The following is a 21,714-nucleotide window of genomic DNA, read 5'->3' on the forward strand; positions in this document are numbered from 1 at the left end:
GAACAGCCTACTGAATTGGGCCAATGACTCATCTAGTCCAGTATCCTGTTCTCTTTTATATATATGTAAATTTTTATTTGATTTTACAATTTAACATTCAACACATTTATCATATAAAAGAAAAAGAAAAAGAAGAAGAAGAAAATAGAACTCCCTCTACCTTGCGATTTCTCTCAACTTCCCCTCCTGGTTCTTTAAATATGTGCTACTACTGCTTAATTTTCATCTTCTTTTTTATAATCTTCTTGCTAAATACTCTTAATTCTTATCATTTTAATACCAATTTTTCTTTCAAATTATATCTTACACTTGATTAATTTGCATATTATTGTTTCTTAACCTTTACACTTGTTTTCTTAGTTGTGTTTACTCAAACCCTGTTAGTGAGTTCATTCTTTACAATGTTTCTGTAGATACAACATAAACGGTTCCCAGTCTTTTTTTTTCAAGTCCCTATTGTCATTGTCTCTAAGTCTTCCTGTAAGTTTCGCCATTTCTGTGTATTCCATAAGTTTAACTTGCCATTCTTCCTCCATTGGTATCTTGTTGTCCATCCATTTTTGGACTAGTAAGATGCTAGCCACCATTGTAGCATACATGAATAACTTTTTCTGCAGTATCCTGTTCTCACAGTGGCTGGTGAAATGCCTGTGGGAAGCCTGCAAGCTTTATATGAGTGCAACAGCACTCTGTCTACCTGTGATTCCTAGCAGCAGGTATCATTTCCATTCCAGTGATTGTACAATTATGTGACTGTGGAAGGTGATCACAGGAATAATACTAACCTACTTTTATTTATGCAGAGCTCCAAGTTGAGAGCTCTGTGTGTCTTAGATCTTCTCCTCTGAACTTTGTGTATCTCTGAGACCCTGAACATAACATTTTAATGTAAAATTGTGAAGTAGAGCTAGCAAGGGATACAATACTTCATAATTCATGTTAAATTCCCATTTACTTCAGTTGGGTTTGTTATATAGCTTGACATCAGTAGAAGGGCATTTAAAATATATATAGCTTGACATCAGTAGAAGGGCATTTAAAATATATGCAAGAATACAAATATATCAAACTATACCCTGCTCCATCACTGGAATCTAGAATCTTAAAGAATGTCTGGATTTATAACCATCTTTCAAATACATGTGTAATTTTATATCTTACAAGTCAGTTCCAGAATGTGGAAATATCTCAGTATTCTCAGGAAAATTTGCAAATTGTATTCAAGCAAATAATGATCTAGCAATTGTCAAAACACATTTCTGGAATGGTCAGTAGAGTTTTGTGAAGTGGCCTTTGACATTTAGGGTAGCCTAAAAAGTTATTTTGTTCTGTGAGATACATATAAGATACAAACCATACACCTTGAGATTATCCAACTCCTTATGATAGAACTACAAAACATATCTTTATTATTTACAGATTCAGTGTTTTCCCTCTTGTATTACTTATGCTCCTCCTTCTCCAGAGGTTGGTGGGGGACTCCCCATGTCTATGTTGGCATATCCTTTGCAGTTACAGAACTTGTTGCAGCTGACATTAGCAATGAATCGGTGTTTGCCATTCCTATATGGAGTAAACTCAACACACGTTTGTGCCTTGTGATTAGCAGCCAGTGTTCCCAGTCTGCAGAAGAGATAAAGGAGAGAGGGTGCATGTGATGATATTTGTACATGCAATGATTTAGGCAAACCACCTTTGGTTGATTGATGAGTTGACCTCTTTGACCACAGGATGTCACAAACGACATTACACACTACATTTAAAGCACATGACTCCCCCTCAAGCAATTCTGAGAATCATAGTGTGTTAAACGAACTGTAGCCCTTTGAGGGGTGAACTACAATTCCCATAATTCCTTGGGGGAAATCATGTGCTTTAAATGCATGGGATGCACGCAGGCTCAGTGAACATTGTCATTAAAGCTACAGTGTGGAACTTCATAGCTGACAGCAGGAGTGAAGGTGGAAACAGGAACCACAGATAACCTCAAGATGCAAACCAAAACTGTGGCTTAACTTACTCAGTAGCGATCGGCTCACCAAACAGTCCATAACCCTCCAAGTGCAGCACACAGTTCTTGAGATCTTCTTTGAGGGGATTAGAGAAGGTGACTTCAGCTGAACATGGTGCATTCAATTTCGGATAGTTTAAAACCTATTTGGAAAAAATGAGCACTTGTTTTTACATTCAGGTAGGTAGCCATGTTGGTCTGATGCAGGCGAAATAAATTTTAAAATTATAACAATTATAAAAAATAAAAAATAGTCTAGCAGCACCTTTTACTTAGTTGGTCTCTAAGGTGCTACTAGACTATTTTTTTATTTTTTTAACTTGTTTTTACATTGTTATACTAATTAGTATATTGCTAATGCTGACCATTAGGTATATCACTGGGTAATCATCCTTAATGGTCAATTGGTGAGTTTTTGCAGGAGATAAGTGTTAGGAAAGGGTATCTTGATGTAGTGATATATCTTGCATGTTTAGAATGGAAAAGGCATCTTAGGAAAGAGAATTGGATTCCACCCTCTCCAGCTAAAGGGAGGTGTATGGCGGGTAAGCAGCCAGTGTTGTGAGGTAGAGCTACCTTGATAGTGCTGGTACAGAGTGAAGATAGGTTGCGTGAATTGGTGCTCTTGCTGGTTCATTGCATGGCTTCTGCCCCGTTCAGGTAAGGTGTAGCGATACTGGCAAGAGGAGGGCAATTTCATGGTTCTGCCACACCACATGAGCCACTACTGTTCTCTGTGGGTTTGTGTTTGTGTACACACACACAAAAGATTTGGAGCTTCACACACAGATGAAGGGGATCCAACAGTATAGGGATAAGATGTGGAATGGCAGATCTGCTGTTTGGTATGATTTTCTTGTGTGTGTGTGTGTGTGTGTGTAATTTAGACCATTTGCTGACCCTTCCCCCTCAGTCAATAGACTTCTGAGCAGTTCATACAATATTGAAATATGAACTATTTAGCACCATGAAGACATTACAAATTAAAAATAAGCAAATGCCACAAAAATATTATATATATTTTATGATCTCTCCTGCAAGGTAAACAGATATTGACTTCAGTTATCCTCATGACTTCAGTTATCCTCTTGCCGAATTGTCTGAGACTGCCATTGCTTGTTCACTGTAAGGGTCAAATGGTCTTTACCTTTATCTCAATGGGAAGGCTGTCAATCAGGATATCTCTCTCCACCATCATGATTTCTCCCTTAGGCTCTGGCATTGAGACAGCTGCTACCCTCATAATATTATAATCACAAAGGTGAGACTCATAACTTTCATAGGGTATCTCTATCTTAATCGTCTTCACTGTAAGGCAAAATGTATTGAACATACTTTTTAGAGTCAGAATTTCCATTCTAGAGAATTTCAAGAATTCCTCTCCATTCTAAGGGTTGGCTTGAGTCTCATCAGTGAGTCATTTTGAGGGAAATTGTGACGAGAAACATAAACAATAACATAAAAGTCAAATCATTTGAGCTTTCTGCAACCTGATGTCTTCCAGATGTTTCTGAAAACAATTACTGTCATCCAAGACATGCTAGATGGGGCTTATGGGAATCGTACTTTTAGAGAGCACCAGTTTGAGAAAGGTTATTTTGTGAAACATGTTATCGCTTACGGAACCAAATCTAAATGTTCAAGTGATAGATTATTAAATGATTGTCAATAATGTAGAACAAGTGGGTCTACTGCCTGCTGTATAAAGGATGGATGACTCTGTCATAAATTGCAGCCTAAGCAGAGTTGCCTAAATGTAAATTCTATAAATTAGTAGGATTTCTTTCCAAGTAATGATTATGGGATCAGAGTGTTAGATGGTGAACATTCTCTAGATATGATACAGCTATTTGTTGAAACAAAGAGAAAATTTGAGAGTGTTTTACATGCAATTCCAAAGCAGTTTTTGCATGTTCATGTTTTCCAAGTGAAATCTATATTACCAGAACATACAGCTAATTTGTGGGAGTGCAATGCTGTTTTCCACTTTATATCTCAAATTAATAGCACTCAGTAAATGTCACCAAATGGCAGAAGACGGGCACAAATGCATGATTACAAATTATCTAAATTTGAATCCTCATTTGCTCTCCAAACATACATTTGGGTGATTACAAAAATCTCAATGTGTCTTTCCAGGTACTCCTACCATCTGATACGAGATAGGTAAGAGGCTGCTTGATTGTAGCATCGTGTTCATGGAATGCTTGTGGAAATCTTTCCCCAAGGAGGACTGCCTGGCACCTTCATAACATATCTTTTGGTACCAGGCAAAAACATGTGTCTTCTTCCAGGCTTTTGGCTAATTAAACTGAGGCAGCAGGGGGTTGCTGTACACCAGGCATGGCCAAACTTGGCCCTCCAGACTACAATTCCCATCATCCCTTACCACTGGTCCTGTTAGCTAGGGATGATGGGAGTTGTAGTCCCAAAACATGCCTGCTGTACACCAAAACGTTGAGTGTCAGATGAAGATTTTTTAATTGTCCCTGGGCCTTGTAAAATATTTTTATTTTAATATGCTGCATTAAGACAGTATGTATAAATAAGTTAAATAAATAGTTAAGACTTACCTTCTTTGGGGCCAAGTGTAACATGCACACAGTCTTTCCAGATTGGATCCAGTGAACAGCCATTATATATCATTCCCTGAGCACAAAGGTTGAATTTCCTGTCTTTAGCCTCATTCGACAAGTTTTCAAGCATCCACTTTATTTGAACATCTTGACCATAAAGGGGACAATTAGCCATTTTAAATTTCATTGTCACCCCAGTGTCTTTCAAAGTTTTGTTTCTCTGGGATGCTATATCTTTGTTGATTTCGGAATTGGGAGCATTGAGGTATTGAGAACTGATTTTTCTGCAAGCTTTATAGAAGGCTTTTTTCTCTTGCAGAGAACCTGGTTGGGGGCAAATAACATATCTCCAATGATCACTTTTCACTTTACTATATCAACATGTTAAACTTCAGTTATTCTCATTAAAATTGGTCATTACCTAATTCATGCTTGTAAGCATCAGTGACATCCTCACGCAAATCTCCACCAACACTCTTGGTGCTGATGCATTGCCCACAAGGCCAGATATCACAGTGCAGTTTTGTCTTCTTGCCTCTACCTTGAGAAACCCAGGCTGTACTCCTTGCATTTAGCATACAAAATACACGAGGGCCATCAGAATCAGTATCCACATCTCCATCTCTGATGCTTTTGACCCAGATAGGGCCACTGCACATTGATCCTAAGGTAAACAAAGACAAACATGTTGTTCAATGGTAGTCTGATTAATCACTATCCTAAATTTTAAGAATCTGTATTTATATAAACAGTATAGCTGGCAATCCCTGAGAATCCAGCTTCATCCAAAGAAAGAAAGAAAGAAAGAAAGAAAGAAAGAAAGAAAGAAAGAAAGAAAGAACCTGCTATGAAAGTTTGTAGGCATGAATAACCAAAATGGTACTCTCCATATATTGGCGGATTCCAACTCCCATCAGCTCCAGCCAGCGTCCGCAACATCTGAGGGACGCAATACTGGTTATAGTATCTGAGGGACGCAATACTGGGAAATGGCTATCATGTTTGCAGTCTAACGTAGTCATGCAACTTATTACCTGCCAAGCTTAACACCAGCCATATATGACTGCTTTGCTAAATCTCCTGTTGCTGTTGGTATGAGACAAATTCAGTTTGTGGGACTAATACTCATATTATGCTGGCTGACAGCATGGAAGCCACTGAAGCACTAACCCTTCCCATGCTGCTGAGCTCCAGACCATATGGTACCTACAATGCAGCTACAGGTTGGACACCTTCCATGTGGACTGGGGCCTACTAATGCAGCCTACTAATGCCTACTAATGCAGCCTCACCAGCACTTCAGAGTTTAGAGGAAGAGGCATATTACAATCTGCCATACATAAGGAGATAATATCCAGCTCTCTTCTCTTTGTCCATCGGTTATTATTTGCGGGTTACTAATAATTTGCAATGCCTTCTTACACATGATTATCTCTGGATTGGGAAAGAGCAGTGCTCTTTTTCTAGAAAAAGAGGTGCCAGAACTCACCATAAATGCCTCCCTTGTTCTCTTATAATGGCAATAAAGCCCACCCGAGAGGTGCCAAAACTAAGTTCCGGTGAGTTTGGGATGAAAAAAAGCCCTGTGAAAGAGGCTTCATTTACCTTTACTAGTTTCTATAGGTGTCGGATCCAGATATTGCCAGTCACTCATAGCTTGGTTTATGTCTTTTCGGGCCATCCAAGATTCATTCCAGCAATGATGTACCCTGTAGAATACAGAAATTCAGACACTTCCTGTGTCAAAATACAAAGCTAATTCTGAAGAAACCTGATCATTCAGTAATGATTTAGGATAAAAGATCCAATGTTGTATGGAATGCCAGTACAAAGATTGAGTATCATTTAGAAAATACTTTTGTATTTACATTTATTTCTTTAGAATTTTAATTTGACTTTAGGGCTCCAAGAAAGTAACTACTTTTAAAGAAAATGAATGTTTTTATTACTTTACAATGGAGACTGTAGCTGATATAGTGGACATCATCATAAATGCAGTTATCACAAGCCATACTTGTGAATCCTTGGTCATTCTCATGCTGAAGCTTCTCCAATTCTCTGATTTTATCCTTCAACATCTCTGTTGTTGCTCACTTACCAGATGTGTTCTTTGCCATTTAAAGTTTTGCCTGTATAGTCATAAACCTCCTGGACGGTGAGAAGATCAACAGCATTCAAAGGGCAGTAGAAGCCTGTGATGACTCGGCTTGGGATTCCCAAACATCTCATAACTGTAAACAGATGAAATACCCAAACACTGATATTATATGTTCTGCACACACACACACACACACACACACAGAGAGAGAGAGAGAGAGAGAGAGAGAGAGAGAGAGAGAGATAGAAAACTTGCCTTCCTAACTCAGCAAAAACCACGTAACTATTTGCAACAAAGCCCATAAGTACTCAGGCTACATAGACTTTGGTAGTTCAGGCAACAAACCATCTGCTTATCAAACTGCATGTGCTATTTCCAAGGAAAGCCTAGTCACAATAGTGTATCTATTGTTGGAAGAGTATGACTCTTTTAACACATATATACCACTGCAACACAGGCTCAGCCCCTAACAGGTTTGCTCCTGTTCAGTGTTCCAGCCAGTCTGCCCTCTTTCAGGATGTTGTAAGCCAAGGGTAGCCAAGGAGGTGTCAACGCAATGTGGTGTCCCATCATTGTCATACCTCATGGTCAATGAGTTCCTAAATGACACAATATTGGCTAACCTAGTAAGGGCTCAAGCAGGGGAATTCAGTTGTTTCCTTCTCAATTTTCTGGTTTTCTTTTCTAACTAAAGCTCAACTTCCTATGACTGTTAAACATCATTGAGCATGGCCATTGAGTTATTTTTGCTACCTTTGTTTTTAAAGTTTGTACTACTTCATATCATGCAGATACCTTCTTCTTAATTCTCATTGGCCCATCTTGGCTTCAATCCTGTTTGTGGAGAACTATTTAACTTTAATCTGCTTATGCATCGTACATTTAAATCACATTGCTTCCCTCAAAGAATCCCAGAAACAGTAGTTTATCCTTCACAGAGTTACAGTACCTAGCATCCTTAACAAACTACAATCCCCAGGATGTTTTGGTGAAAGTAATGTGTTTTAAATGTATGGGTTGTACATAGTCACAGATTACTATGTTACCTCTATTATGAACAGCCAATGTGTTAGGAAATGATATGACCCAGTGACATATTTGTAAATGGATTCTAAGGCTTTTGTAGTAAGAATTCGCTTCACCCTGATTTCTGTATATTTACTTGACAATCTAACCAGCAGCATATGTCAGCAGCACAGATGGTTTCATAACATCAGGGCAGAAAATAGAATATTGCAGCTTTGGCAACGTGTTTCTGTAACCCCAGACATTTCTGTATATGGCAGACATTTTTTTACTGTCTACTTTTATCTAGTATACAAATGGCCAATAATATTCAGCACATCTTACAGTTAATTTCCCAGTTGCTTCAACAATTCATTCATATTTATCCTGTTTAATGTAAATCTAATGTTCACAGCCTTTTTATATTATTTGAATATTTCCTGTAAAAGTTTTCAAATGCAGTTAGTAAATAAATGAAGTTCTTCCTGGTCTTTGCATTCACTTTTTCTATCATCCCCCACTGGCTATGGAACGCTAAAAAGCATTCCTTTTGCTTTCAGCAGATAACCTACTTTGCCATTGACAAGCTCAAAATAACTCCAAGGCGTTCTGCTTTGTCTCAGGATTCATCCAAACCCAATGCCAGGAGTACCCTAGTGGCCAGTAACCTTTGGCCTTTAAAGGTACCAAAATTTGCCATCTAATGAGGTTAATATAACTACTGCAAATTGGGCTATTCCTGATTCCCTGCTTTAGAGAGAAGCTTTGAACATGCAGTTATCATGCTAAAGTCAGTACATTTTGGGAGCATATGGAATCTGCACACTAATGTGCTGCTCAGAAATAGCCATGGTGTTTCAAGCACGCTTGCGCTTAGGGAAAGCCACAGCTCAGTGGTAGAGCACATACTTTTTATGTAAAACTATTTGATCCTTGACATCTCCAGAGAAGTGTAGGGGGAAAGCCCTGTTTGAAGTGTCCCTGAATTAGAGGACCTTATGCATTAAATCTTGCGCTGCCCCTTATATACTGAAGCAAGAGAACGGTTTTTGACACCTATAATGATAAGGTCCCCTGGCCAGAATCCTCCTGACATGATTCTATATCTCCTTGCAGACATTGATAAGTATGTGACCTGGCGTGTGGCACTTTTTGCAACTGCTGCTAGAAAAAAATTATATAGCCGAGATAGCTATCAACTGTAAAGGAGATGCATTTATTTGACCCCACCTACACCAAGCTGTATTTTTCTCACTAAACTTTGTACATAATTGTCTATTTTATGTGATTTTAGCTTATAAATTTTATTGTCTAATGTTTCGATTTGTATATTAAGGAGTTTCTATAGCTTTGTGCAGATTAGGTCATGTTTTGACAAAATAAATGTTTCTAAGTTTGTGTATCAAATTAGTATATATTCTATTGAATGATATTGTATACATTGCAGCAGCCTTTGGCTATAAGCAATACATTTGACTGACTGACTGTTTGAAATGCAGGAGACCTGCTATCAGTTCATGTCAACAACAATACTGAGCCAGCTGGACCAGTGATCTGACTTGACAGACAGCACTTCCTATGTTCTTGGGCATGATGGGGAGAACTGCATACCAAATACTAGGACAATTCAGTCTCACACCATTCCTTGAGAAGACTACCCTCCTGAATTCCAAAATGTCTTTTGTTGTTATACTTCCTTTCCTCCTTATAATGTTGCTATACTCTCTGACTTGGTTTTTTGCGCTTCACTAAATGTTCATGTATGGGTAGAAATAGTAGAATCATTGAATAGTTGAGTTGGAAAGGACCACAAGGTTCATCTACTCCAACCCTCTACAATTCAAGAATCTTTTGCCCAATGTGGGGCTTGAACCCACAACCAGGGGACTAAGAATCTCATGCTCTACCAACTGACATGAGCGATGTAGAATTTCAGCCTTTCTACTCTGTACATTTTTAATAACTAGCATTCTTTTTTAGGGGGGATAGTTCTTTATCTGACATTACTGGGTGTCATCCCACCACACCAAACAGACGCCATTTAAATTTTTGTTGAATTTAGAAGTTGCCATCTGCATCTGAGAAAGTATTTTTCTGTTAGGACCATTCATGCCCCCTACCTGCACACATGACTGAAGCAAAAGTCCCGCAGTACCCATATTTGACAGGCTTGCACTTGCTCTGAAACCACTGGCGGAGGATAGGGGCACTTCCATTCCACATTAAAGGATTGTGTCCCTGCAAGTAGTTATTACTGGGTGGAAGTTTCAGAATGCTTTTCTTCTTATGGCAACAGATCTGAAAAGAAGAAAGGTGCTCAGTGCTCAGTGCTCAAGAGTAATATCCTTGCCATACCCATCTTGAACATTCCACAGAATCAGCATACATCACTTCATGCACAATGATCATCCCTATCATAAAAGGCAACAGTATGTGACTAACATATACCTGAAACAATTAATCTTGACCTAGGAGAGATGCATGTAAATGCAATAGTTTAAAGCACAAATTCACCTGCTCAGTTCTTATTATACTATACAGAAGGCATACCGTTTTTCAGAGGCCATTGCCCTCTGCTTTTGGCCATAAGAAGATGGACATTTATATAAATATTTACAGAGAATCAGTCATCTACATGTTGTTTTACAAGATTAAAATAAGCAAATCCCAGTTGAAATTGTACAGGCTTTTTTTTTAAAGGGGGGGGGTCAGTTGCTATAGTCAGCCTGAAGTATCAGAACAAGTAATGGTGGTCCCTTTACGGTGAAGTAATGGTGGTCCCTTTACGGTGGGCAATGGCACATGGTGCTCTGACTTTCCCCCACTCCACAGTAAATGAATTTAAAATTCACTATACATTACCCTGGTATGTAATACATCTGCATGCACAGGACTTTTTATGTGTGTTTGTGTGAAGAAATTAAATTTGACTAAGAGCTGTTTAGACAAAACTCCAGGGAAATTAAAAATAAATAGCAATGCGTACCTCTTTTCTTTTTTAAAAAATATTGCTATTATATTCTATTCAAAGAATGCTCAGAAATATTTCCATAGAGCTCCCAATGGTCCTCATCCAGTCACTAATATGTCCATACATTTAGCAATACTGAAGCACAGGGTACATGAATTGCAGGCCATATTCTTCTCTCTCTTCCCTCCCCCATCCTGAAACCTCCCTTTGTAGGGTGAGATTTTATATTATTTCATCACTTTCATCTCTTGGATTCTAATCCTACCATCCAGAACCCTGTTGTTGTTTTTTAATATATATATTTTTTTACAAAGTACCCACTCATATAAAATATCAATGGAGTGCATAAAGATACATACAGGTGTAAAACTAAGATACTATAAAAGCAATGCAAAACAATCATTAAAATGACTGGCCCATCTTGGGCGGCAACTGAATAGGCCAGGTAGCATAAAAAGAACTTTGAGAGATATTAGAAAATTGCCAGCAAGGATCTCTGCCAAATCTCTTTTGGAACAGCATTCCGCAGCATGGAACCAACAACACCAAATGCCTAGTGTCTAGGAGAAGTCAGATGGGTTTCTGAAACATAGCAGAAAACTATTAGGAATAGAAATTCATCTGCTTCTTATTAAAGGTGATGGCGGTGGGTGATTTTTCATATATATATTTATATATAAATGTTTGTTGCAGTTCTTATTGCTGCCAGGGATTTAAGAGATATTTATCGGGGCCAGGGAGCTGTCATTTAAGAGATGTACTACTGTTCTCCAATCATCATAACAACCATTTCCCCCACGTTAACAAAGACAGGCACAGTCACCTTTGCAAAGCTGACTATCAGTGGGTAATTTAGCAATTTACATAAGCCAAACACACATTTCCTAGGAATTTCTCTGGGGTTGTGCCTGCTGACAGATTTGCGATGAGCCAGCAGCTAGTAATGACTGGAGAGACAGAGGCAAACCAATGCCAAGAGTGGTTATAGGCAAACATATCCACAAGAGTCAATTAAACGTCCTGTACTCAAACTTTACCATACTGTTCAACACCCTGCTGATGTACGTGGGATCATTGCGACAGGAATAATCCATGCCAGGATCACGAAGGAAGTTTGTACTTGTGTCCAGAATTTTCAGACAGATATCCAGAATGCCATCTTGGAACTAAACACACAAAATATGAGCACTCATTTTGAAGCCATTTGTGACACAAATATTCAGAACAAAAATTTCCCTGTTGCGTGTCGAGGTCCCCAAGCCACCCCCCAAATAACTCACAATGCACACTTAATTTTGGCCACAACTTTATTTAAATACAAAACCATGAGTGGTTGTTTAGGCATTGGTTAAGACTATCTGTCCCCATGCCTGGGGACAGAACTGACTTCTGGGCACCACCGAAAGACAGTGCGGGGGAAAGCAAGTCGGGGAAAAATGAAGCTGAGACACAGACCCTCAACTCTCACCCGCCTGCTCCCCGAAGGCTTGCCGGCCCTAGTCCCATTCCAGGGATTGGACGAAAAGATGGCAAGCCCCAGGATTCCTTTAACGGAATTCCCTTTCCGCAGCAACCATGGAGGGGCAGGCCCAGCCTATCCTAACCCCTCCTCCACCAATTTATAAAGGTAAAGGTAAAGGTACCCCTGCCCGTACGGGCCAGTCTTGACAGACTCTGGGGTTGTGCGCCCATCTCACTCAAGAGGCCAGGGGCCAGCGCTGTCCGGAGACACTTCCGGGTTACGTGGCCAGCGTGACATCGCTGCTCTGGCGAGCCAGAGCCGCACACGGAAATGCCGTTTACCTTCCCGCTGGTAAGCGGTCCCTATTTATCTACTTGCACCCGGGGGTGCTTTCGAACTGCTAGGTTGGCAGGCGCTGGGACCGAGCAGCGGGAGCGCACCCCGCCGCAGGGATTCGAACCGCCGACCTTTCGATCGGCAAGTCCTAGACGCTGAGGCTTTAACCCACAGCGCCACCTGCGTCCCACATAGCAAGGTCAATGCAACAACCCCTTACTCAAGAGCTGGTGGGCGGGTGATCCATTGCACACAGCAAAGAGAAAGCTCCAGGCTGCGTGCAGAGTATTTAAACATTTTACCCCTCCCACCAAAATTGCAACATAACTTTTACCCCAGCAACCCAGTGAACCAATCACTGCCCCAGGCCATCTTTAGAGACCCTGCCTGGTAACAGAGGGGTGGCTCAGCAGACCCCACCGCAACACATGCTTTCTATGAAGGAGAACACACTTTGTGAAAATAAGAAACATTTGCAGCCAAATTTTGTCCTCACTCAGGACGCCATATTACTAAAGGCTATCCTTTAGTAAGAAAGAGACACTTTACTTGAGACCAAACCCCATCAAACACCGTGGGACTTACTTCTGAGTAAACATGCACAGGGTTGGGCGATGTGTGGTTTAGAGCTAATTTCAATGGATTTCACTTGCAATTCGGCCCCAAGTTATATAAACTTAAGGGTACAAAAATGTATGCTTCTACCTGTTTTAAAAACACCTGTGTATTTGGAGACCGGGATAGCTGCTGCCTGGGCAATATTCTTATTTATCTTCCACTGAGGCTTGCAGACAAAGGACTAACTCACAGGCTTGGACTAAGTCAATGAACACACCCTCCATTTGTGAAACTGTGTGTACATGGAAGTAACTATATGGAAGTAACTCCTACTGATTCAGCGGGACTTACTGCCATGAAAGAGTGTGTGGGAATTTTACTTTTAAATATGCAACACTGGCTACAGCCATTGGATAGAAAGCACTTTATGTACGTCTCTTTTTCCATAGACAATTTGTGTCCAAGAGTATAATTAATCTAATTATAGGTGAAACTCATAATACATTCAAGAGCCATAATTTTGCATTTACCTGTCCAAAATACCATGGATGAGAAGTTACGTGTTTGGGAAGCCCCTGGAATACAATCCCATGCTCATTCAGGACATACTCTTCTCTGTGAGCTTGGTTGTCTAAATAGACAGGGTCATCTGAGAAAACAGTATAGACAAGGTCTCTGAACAAGTTCCAATATCAAGGGCAGAATTTTCATAAAATTTACACCAGCTCTGACATACCAGATCAGGCATGAGATTTATATTTTCCCCAGTACAGGCAGTTCATGCATTCAGCTGTGATGAGATCATTTTGTTGCATATGTAAATGACCCCTTATTATCATGCTTTAAATATGGCAAACCAATTTGGATCTACATGCTGCAAATGAATCCATCAAATAATGGATAAACAAAATGGCTGCTTTGCAGTACTGCTTTCAATAGCTACAGTTTAAGAAATGGTTCGGTAAAAATATGTCTAATACCAGACCCGTGTTTTGTTAGCCCAAAAATGAAAAATGAGTGAGGTCCCAGACAAAGAGGACTGGCAGCTTAAGATGTTAGAATATAAAGAACTTGCAGGTCTAACACAAGGAATAAGAGAGCAAGAAGGACATATATTTAAAGAAGAGTGGAAAATGTTTATTGAATACAGTATATGAAAGATAATTGTACACAACTGAAAACGCTGGTGGCATTAAGATGAATGCAACAGTGTAATTAATGTTTGAATGGTGTAAAAATGGAAAACTGACTTGAATGGTTAGAGTAAAATATGCAGGAATGGAAGATATTTAAAATGAACCATGGAAAGAGAAGAAGGGAAGTCATTGGATGTTAATAAGTTTGTAAAATGTTTATTTCAAATTGGGGAAAAATGGGGAAAAAAATTAAATACAAAAAGGTCTAATACCATTTCCAGAGTTTCATTAATCGTATGATACTACCTTGAGTGTGCTAATACAGTATATTTGTTTCTGTATACAAGCATGTGATGTGTTGACATCCCACGTACTCTCATGCCTAATATCTGCTTATATATATATGTTTCCTGACTCAACTCAAAAGTCTGTCCTCACCACTACTACTACTACAGAAATACACATTCTCACAAATTGTCTGTGTCTGCAGGCACTTGCTTAGCAAGACTATCCAGACAAGGAGTTTCTTATTGATTCTTACCAGAACACCAAGGGTTGAAGAGAACATAAAAGTCTCCCAGATGTTGGGTGCTTGAGTGTTCACATGACACCAGACACATATTCAGAGTGTAGCAGCCAATACAGGCACTGGCGGGAGGGAACAGACTGACATGGAGGCTTTGTTCATTATGGAGTTTGTAGCAAGCATTCCAGTGGCTTTGATTTGGACATTTCCCTAAAGGAAAGGTGCTCTTTGTTCCAAGAGATTCGCAGGGTTTCGGACCTGTTCAATAAAGTTGTTCAAAAAGAAAGTGAACGCAAGAACTGTTATGCCTAAACTTATTTACAATTGTTGGTGAAAGAATAAAGATGCAAAACTTTATATAGGATTTGTGAGATTAATACGATGCTGAACTTCAAAGAAGCATAGGAGAATGAATGAAGATAATGGCTGGCCTCCAAAGATGAGCAAAGATTTGTATCTTTAGAATTAAGGTCCTCTGAAGATCAAAGAATGAACATGATACAATATGTATGGATCTCTTTTTACTAAATTCTGAAAGTAAGTGGGGTCTGTTCTTTTCATTTTTTCTAATAACTGCATGCAATTTTATAAATATATATTTTGGGTGTTTTAGTTTGGTTTGGTTTGGCTTTTGTTTTGTTTTTTGCAATTTCACCCCATACATTCAATGTAATAACAATCCTATGCCTATTTACTTGGGAGTAACATTGTCTGAAATCACAGAAACTAACTTTGAGTAAACAAGTATAGGCTAATGTAATGGGAATTGGGGTTGCTCGTAAGTTGCCGCTACTCTTGGCAAGGTTGCCTGGTTAAACCTTTCCCTGGCTGCACAGCCCTTACTCCGCGGCTGTGTCAGTCACTGGCAGAATCCGTCAGTGGGTGTTTCTTGAATTTCTTCCAGCATAAAAGTTCTTTGATGCCCAGTCTCCGCCTAGCCTCCCTGCGCGGAAGTCTTCTGCGCAGGGTGGGTGTGGCCAGCGGAGGACCCATGCTCTCCCCGCTGGTCTCTGTGGAAGAGTCCTGGAGCCATCTCTCCGAAGCCCTCCCCTGCTCCCCTTTCTTCCTGGTGTCACACTGATTTCCTTCCCCAGTGGATGAGCTCCCTCTCTCCCTGCTGGGCCCTTCTCCGGCATCGCTGGGGAGCCTTACCTCCACTCCTGGCTCCGATGGCAGTTCCCTGACAGCTAAAGCTGCACAAGTCAACACACAGGTTGTTTTTGGCTTACTGAAATATTCAGAAAGGTTATCTATCTGTGTGAGCCATCTACTGTTGGCGAAGTGTATTAAGGGAATTCTATGAATAGTTCCATGAAAATGAATTTTTTTCATGTTCATTCAGTGTTCTCCTTTGACAGAAAAAGTTCTGCAGACCTCTATGAATGCGAATCTTTGTCATAACAGGGCCAACATCAGCTAATGCAGAGAAAATAGGTATGAAGTAGCTCAAAGATCATCAATCCTGTATGATACATTTTATTTAACAATATTCACATACCACCTGATTGTAACAAAAGCTCTAAATCAGTGGTACTTAACCATTAGGAATACAGTAAACAGAAGTTCTCCCTAAACACTAAAGCTTTTAACATAAGACCTCTAGTGACTTTATGGATCACGTTTGTTATCATATAAAAGAATTACCTGTTGCCACCGTGAATGTGATCTTGTCCTTGTCATCATCCCATTCTCGGTTTTGGAAATGCACATAGAACCCAAACGGCTGGCCTCTTCTCACAATTAGTTTATTAGAACTAAAAAACTGTGTGTGATGGTTGTTGCAGTTCTGAGCACAGTTTAGGTCTACATTTTTCACCTCAAGGACTGCAGGAAAACAAATAATGAAGCACATCAGCAACAAGACAGTGGTGGTTAATTAAAATTTCTGAGTTGAATGTGATTAACATACCAGTTTTTATTAGGATGTTGTACTCAGTCTGCAGCAAATTAAAAATCGGAATCAGCCCCACCCCCCGCAATAATCTTTCCAGAAAAGTGTTTTTTCATGCCTTCATAACCAGGCACATGTACAGACCCTGCATAACATATGAGTATATATGAGCACCAGCTTTGTGTATCCAGGTCCGACCAAAAGATTGTGCGGGGAAGAGAGGGAGGAGAGCTGCCACAAACCCATTCACTGTGACACATTGACAAGCCACACTTTTGAAGATGTGAAGAAGGCTAAGGAAAGCAATAAATATGCACACATTTTTGTTTCTGTGTTAGTTTCATATGTCTCTTTTAATCATTTTCAAACTGCAAGGAATAGACATGTTATTATCCTTAATGAAAAAAGTCCCTTTTTCTGATTTCCACATCCTATTGTAATCCATACAATTATTCCTAGGGGGCAGGGGGGGTATGCTGAGCACCACAAGGTACATCTTGAATCAATTAAGCTAAAGCATATAATGGAACCCAAATGCTTCTTTGAAGGAACACAAGGTTCCATTCTATGCTTTTGCTGTGACAAACACACGCACAAACAAACACACCTGTCTGTCCATCTGTCTCCTCCCCACCCCCTTTCTCTACATGTGGCTATTAGCATTTTTCAAAATTGTCATTTGAATCAACAAACAAAAACTGAGGTGTTGACAAATGAAAGAGAATGCTCTCTTTTCTTGCACTGAAAGGTTGCTCCAGAAGATTAAAATGGATTTCATTATCTTTTATATAGTTTTTCCACGAGGAATTTATTATATACGACACTTATTACCTTTTGTTTATGAATTTTTGTGGAGCTTAGTGTTAACATATTTTTTAACAAAGTTTTGAGGCTTTGTATAATCCATCCAAGTTTAGCAACAGAAGTAATTAAACAACACTGAAGTGCACTGTCTGCTTCCTTAGAGGACTACATTATGCTTCTGATTAAGGTGCCCACAAAAGATTATGTCACAATAAATTTATTATCTTTTAGATGCCATAAGATGTCACCTAAAGGTGCTGTCTCTGCTGCAACATACGATTCAGACTGTTCCCTCAGGAACAGGCTGTTATTCATTGACTGTTAGAAGAAGGTGCATAATACTATACTGTTTTGAGAGATAAAAAGCATCACAGCTTCCCAAGGGGACTCTTCTTCTCTAGAGTGTACAATTTAATGTCAGCATACATCATACTTTAACTATGTTTCACATCCACTCAGGGTCCTCCAGAGATTATTGGACTACAATTCCCATCATCCCTGACTATTGGTCCTAGAACATCTGAGGGGCCTCAGGTTCCTCACCCTTGTCATGGTTTAAGCTGCTAGAACACTCCATCTAGACGTTATGTAGCTATATCTCTGTGTCTATGTGTGCGTTTTTTTCTATCGTATCTTAGAAATTCCTTGAACAAATGTATGCAATATGCTGCTCTGCTCCATGTGCATTTCAAGGGCTGTTTAAAAAAGAAAAGATGGCAGGAGACAGAGTTTTACATTTTCCACACTCCTCAGGTGCAAAGCTTAACTAGCTTTGATCTTCTTCTACTAACACTGTGTAATGTCAGGTTTGCAACCCTTTGTACAGAACGATTAGTTTTCTTGTGTAACTGCTCTGCATGAGTCTGGAAATGCTCTGATGAAATCAATCGCGATGTCATTGTAAGGGACATTGCAGGTTAATCATGGATTTACATGCACAGCTTAGTATATAAAGTTCCTATTTGCCATGCACTGCAGGACATTAGCAAATTCTGATCTTAGAGCTGTGCTTCTAATAGTACTGATTCAATGTCACACTGTAGTGATGATGTCTCTCATGCCACCTAACTTTGGCTTCCATTCACTAGAAGACAATATTTTATTCCTTTAAAAGTATCCGTACTAGATGGAAACACAGCCTATTGCCTCTGATTATACAAACATAACCGGATTTAGGGCCGCACAGCTGGTTCCCCCATACTGGGTGCTATATGTTGTCTTTGTGCTCATTTTAGCACCTTGGCTCTCATCACTTTTTCTCTGCCATCTTAGATTTAATTGCTATTATGCTGTTACTGCTGCTCTGGACAGCATAACAACTCCTACCCCCCACTTCTCACAGGCTGCCTAGATCCCAGATTTCCTACAGAAACAGAATACAACAAATGAGCAAACTGACACATTAACAGGATTTTTCTTCTTGCCAGATACAGCAGCCTGAATTATTATTGCTATTATTATGATTATGGACCTTTTTCAATGCAGAAGTGCTAAAGCAGTTGATGGCATTGATAAAATATGCAAAGGATGAAATCTAGTGGTGCTGTTCTGCTGATGGAATGAGAAAGGGGGTGGGTTTTTTTGTTTTGCAAGTCCCCCCCCCCCATTCTTGCCAGATCTTCTTATAAAGTTGGACTTCACTAACACTCTAGAGCAGATTTAGAGAAAAGCATGAGGGGGCTGTTGGGGCAAGGGAAATAACCCCAAATTGCATTCCTTCCCATTCCACTGATGGATGCCTTCCATCTGCACAGTAACAACATGGGAAACCACCCACTAAAAATATACCGGTAATATAAAAAGCCATCAGAACAATATAAAATATTATGACTGCTAAATGTTGAGCTATACATACAGAATGGGATAAGGATGTGAATAATGACAACCTAATTATGTAACAGAAGCAATCTGCATATTTTCTTAAACTTTCCGTATGTTCACTTGTCCATCGGACAACTGGCTGCAATAGCCAGAAACAGAACCTCCACGTTCAAAGAAGGGGGAAACAAATGCCATCATTATTTCTTTTGAGTTTTCTTAGCACATCCAGTTAACTTGAGCTAAATGGACCAATAGTCTGGTTCATGCTATCAATTTTCATTTCCCTGTGCCTTTGCTTTTGACACAATAGCTGCACCAACAAATAACTCAGCAACTCAGCATCCTATTCAATTAGTGTCCAACTGCTGTTCCAAATATTAAACTTACAAAGCACAATGCCATGTCAATTTTCTATTAATATTATGGCAAAACAAACATTTAAGATTGGAACATTAAAGCTCAAATGTAGTTACCTTCCATCACAAGTGGATTTTCAGTAAGTTCTGTTGTTCTGTTGAGAGACAGACAATCGTCATCAAAGTTTTTTGATGTTCTCTCAGCCAAATTCAGTTCCATCTAGTGGCATTTATACTCCTAATAAAACAACCCCAAGCCTATCATACATGCAAAGCTACAGTGGCTAGGGTGAGGTTTCACTCAAGTTCCTACTGAAGCTCATAAAACGTGCCAGAAATTTATTTTAGAATCCAAGCATTGGTAAGCCAGACTCACCACTGATGTTGAAGCAAGAGAAGAACTGTTTGCTTTCTTGCTGTGGAATTTGTAGCTGCCCAGATATTTGATTGCTTTAAAGAATATGTTTGCTGACATTTATGAGTTCAGTTATGGTATTACATAAGGTCAGTCACACCATTTAATATGTTTGCATCAAACTGTGAAAAGCTTAAGCTTCTTTTGCAATTATCTCCTTATTTTGTTACTTTGTTAGAAGTAAGAGCTTACTTGGCATAAATTCATTTAGTTCACCAGCTGTGAATGATAAACTAAGGATAAGCTGTCATGACCACTTTAGTTCCACCATGAATAGATTTTTCTCAGCAGCCATTTCACTTGAGACATAGAAATGACTCTTGAGAAACTGTATCCCTGCCAGTCAAATGGAACACCTGATTTCAATGCCACCTTTTAGTGTCACAACCATTTTGTCATTTAATGTTTTTGTAAGGAAAATACTTCCAGGATTTATTTTATTGAGGGAGAGGAGAGACACTAGATGTCTTCTTACAGATTTGGATGAACTGATATTTGGCATTCTGTGCAAATTGCACATCCTTAAATTTAGAGGAACCTTCCCTTCCCTTACTTTGAGGAAAATGTACCATCTTCTATATTTTAATTCACTGGAAGTAAACCCTATTCTCTGTGACATTTGGTGCAAATCTGTTAAGAGGAGACATATTTTGGAGATGTGGGGTAGATTTGTTCCCATCAGAGTAAGGTTCACTTTGTCTCCAATTACTACTTGTAGACAAACTGTAAGCATGGAGAATTTTGACAACTCAACTTTGAAATTAGCTGCTCTCTGACATGTTAAGGCAGACAGTTCTTTTCTTCTTTCTAACCTAATGCTTCAGCTCTTGGATGTTATTACTTCTAAAACTGCTTTCTCCTTCAATGATTTCTTCAATATTATCACAGTTCTATCTGTTCAAAGTGAAAACATAACTATTTTTCGGGCTGCTGTATATCTTTACAGTTAAAAGGTTCTTGGCTGAAGCATAAGGATGGTTACTTGATGTTCTTGGAGCCTGAAATGTGGCACATTGGGTTTGGGAAGAGGATTCTGCTGAGAATGTGTGTAACACAGAAACAGAGGGTGAGGGGTGGAGAATGAGGAAAATTTGAATCAGGCCAGTAAGAGATTGTGAGGCCAAGGCTTTATCCTCACAAAGCAGGACATAAGAATGTGCTAGCCTTTACTATTGTAAACTTGTGCTAGCCTTTACTATTGTGGAGGAATTGCATAACTGAATGTTCAGTTAACAAAAGAGGTTAATTTTCTTCCTAACAAGGCAATTATCTATGTGTAAGGAATTTCTTTTGTAGGAAGAGCATTACATCCTGCTTTCCTTGGTGTTAAAGCCAAAAGACAGGTTTCTCTCACCTGTTTTCTTACAAACTACATAACAAAGCCTGCTTTGGTGTCCTACCAATATTCAGTTTTCTGGAAGCAGGAAAGGTATGTTGTTGCTTTTGAAGGAATGGTGCTGAATGAAAACTAGCCATACAAAACCATCATAAGCTTTTTGTACCATCTGCTCACAAGGAAACTGCAGCTGAAATCCTATACACACTTACCCAAGAGGAAGCTGCACTGAATTCATTGGGACCTACTGTTGTGCTGTGAGCTGGTTGAAATGCTGCCTGGAGCTTTCTACTGATTTGCTATGTAGACATGCACAATACCATAGAAGAATTTCCGGTGCACAAAAAAACCCCACCAAAAAAACAGTTTTGGCTCTTTGAAGCCAGCGAGTCTGGGCATTTCCCAGACAGGA

At 39.4% G+C, this 21,714-nt stretch overlaps 1 protein-coding gene across 1 annotated transcript; it reads right to left on the bottom strand.

The window, feature by feature from the left end:
- Window positions 1-1,386: 1,386 nt before the first annotated feature.
- LOC310848189 (protein-glutamine gamma-glutamyltransferase 5-like) lies at window positions 1,387-19,701 on the bottom strand. Its single transcript, XM_083746932.1, has 13 exons — window positions 19,669-19,701; window positions 16,324-16,503; window positions 14,695-14,937; window positions 13,548-13,666; window positions 11,699-11,827; window positions 9,811-9,988; window positions 6,686-6,818; window positions 6,193-6,296; window positions 5,009-5,251; window positions 4,585-4,911; window positions 3,159-3,319; window positions 2,021-2,154; window positions 1,387-1,623 (listed from the first exon to the last, which is right to left on the bottom strand). The coding sequence occupies exons 1-13, from the start codon at window positions 19,673-19,675 to the stop codon at window positions 1,446-1,448; spliced, it is 2,136 nt and encodes a 711-aa protein (XP_083603058.1). The 5' UTR covers window positions 19,676-19,701; the 3' UTR covers window positions 1,387-1,445.
- Window positions 19,702-21,714: the final 2,013 nt, after the last annotated feature.

Source organism: Podarcis gaigeae (assembly GCF_964106915.1).
Source record: "Podarcis gaigeae genome assembly, chromosome: 7".
In the NCBI taxonomy this organism is placed as follows: domain Eukaryota; kingdom Metazoa; phylum Chordata; class Lepidosauria; order Squamata; family Lacertidae; genus Podarcis; species Podarcis gaigeae.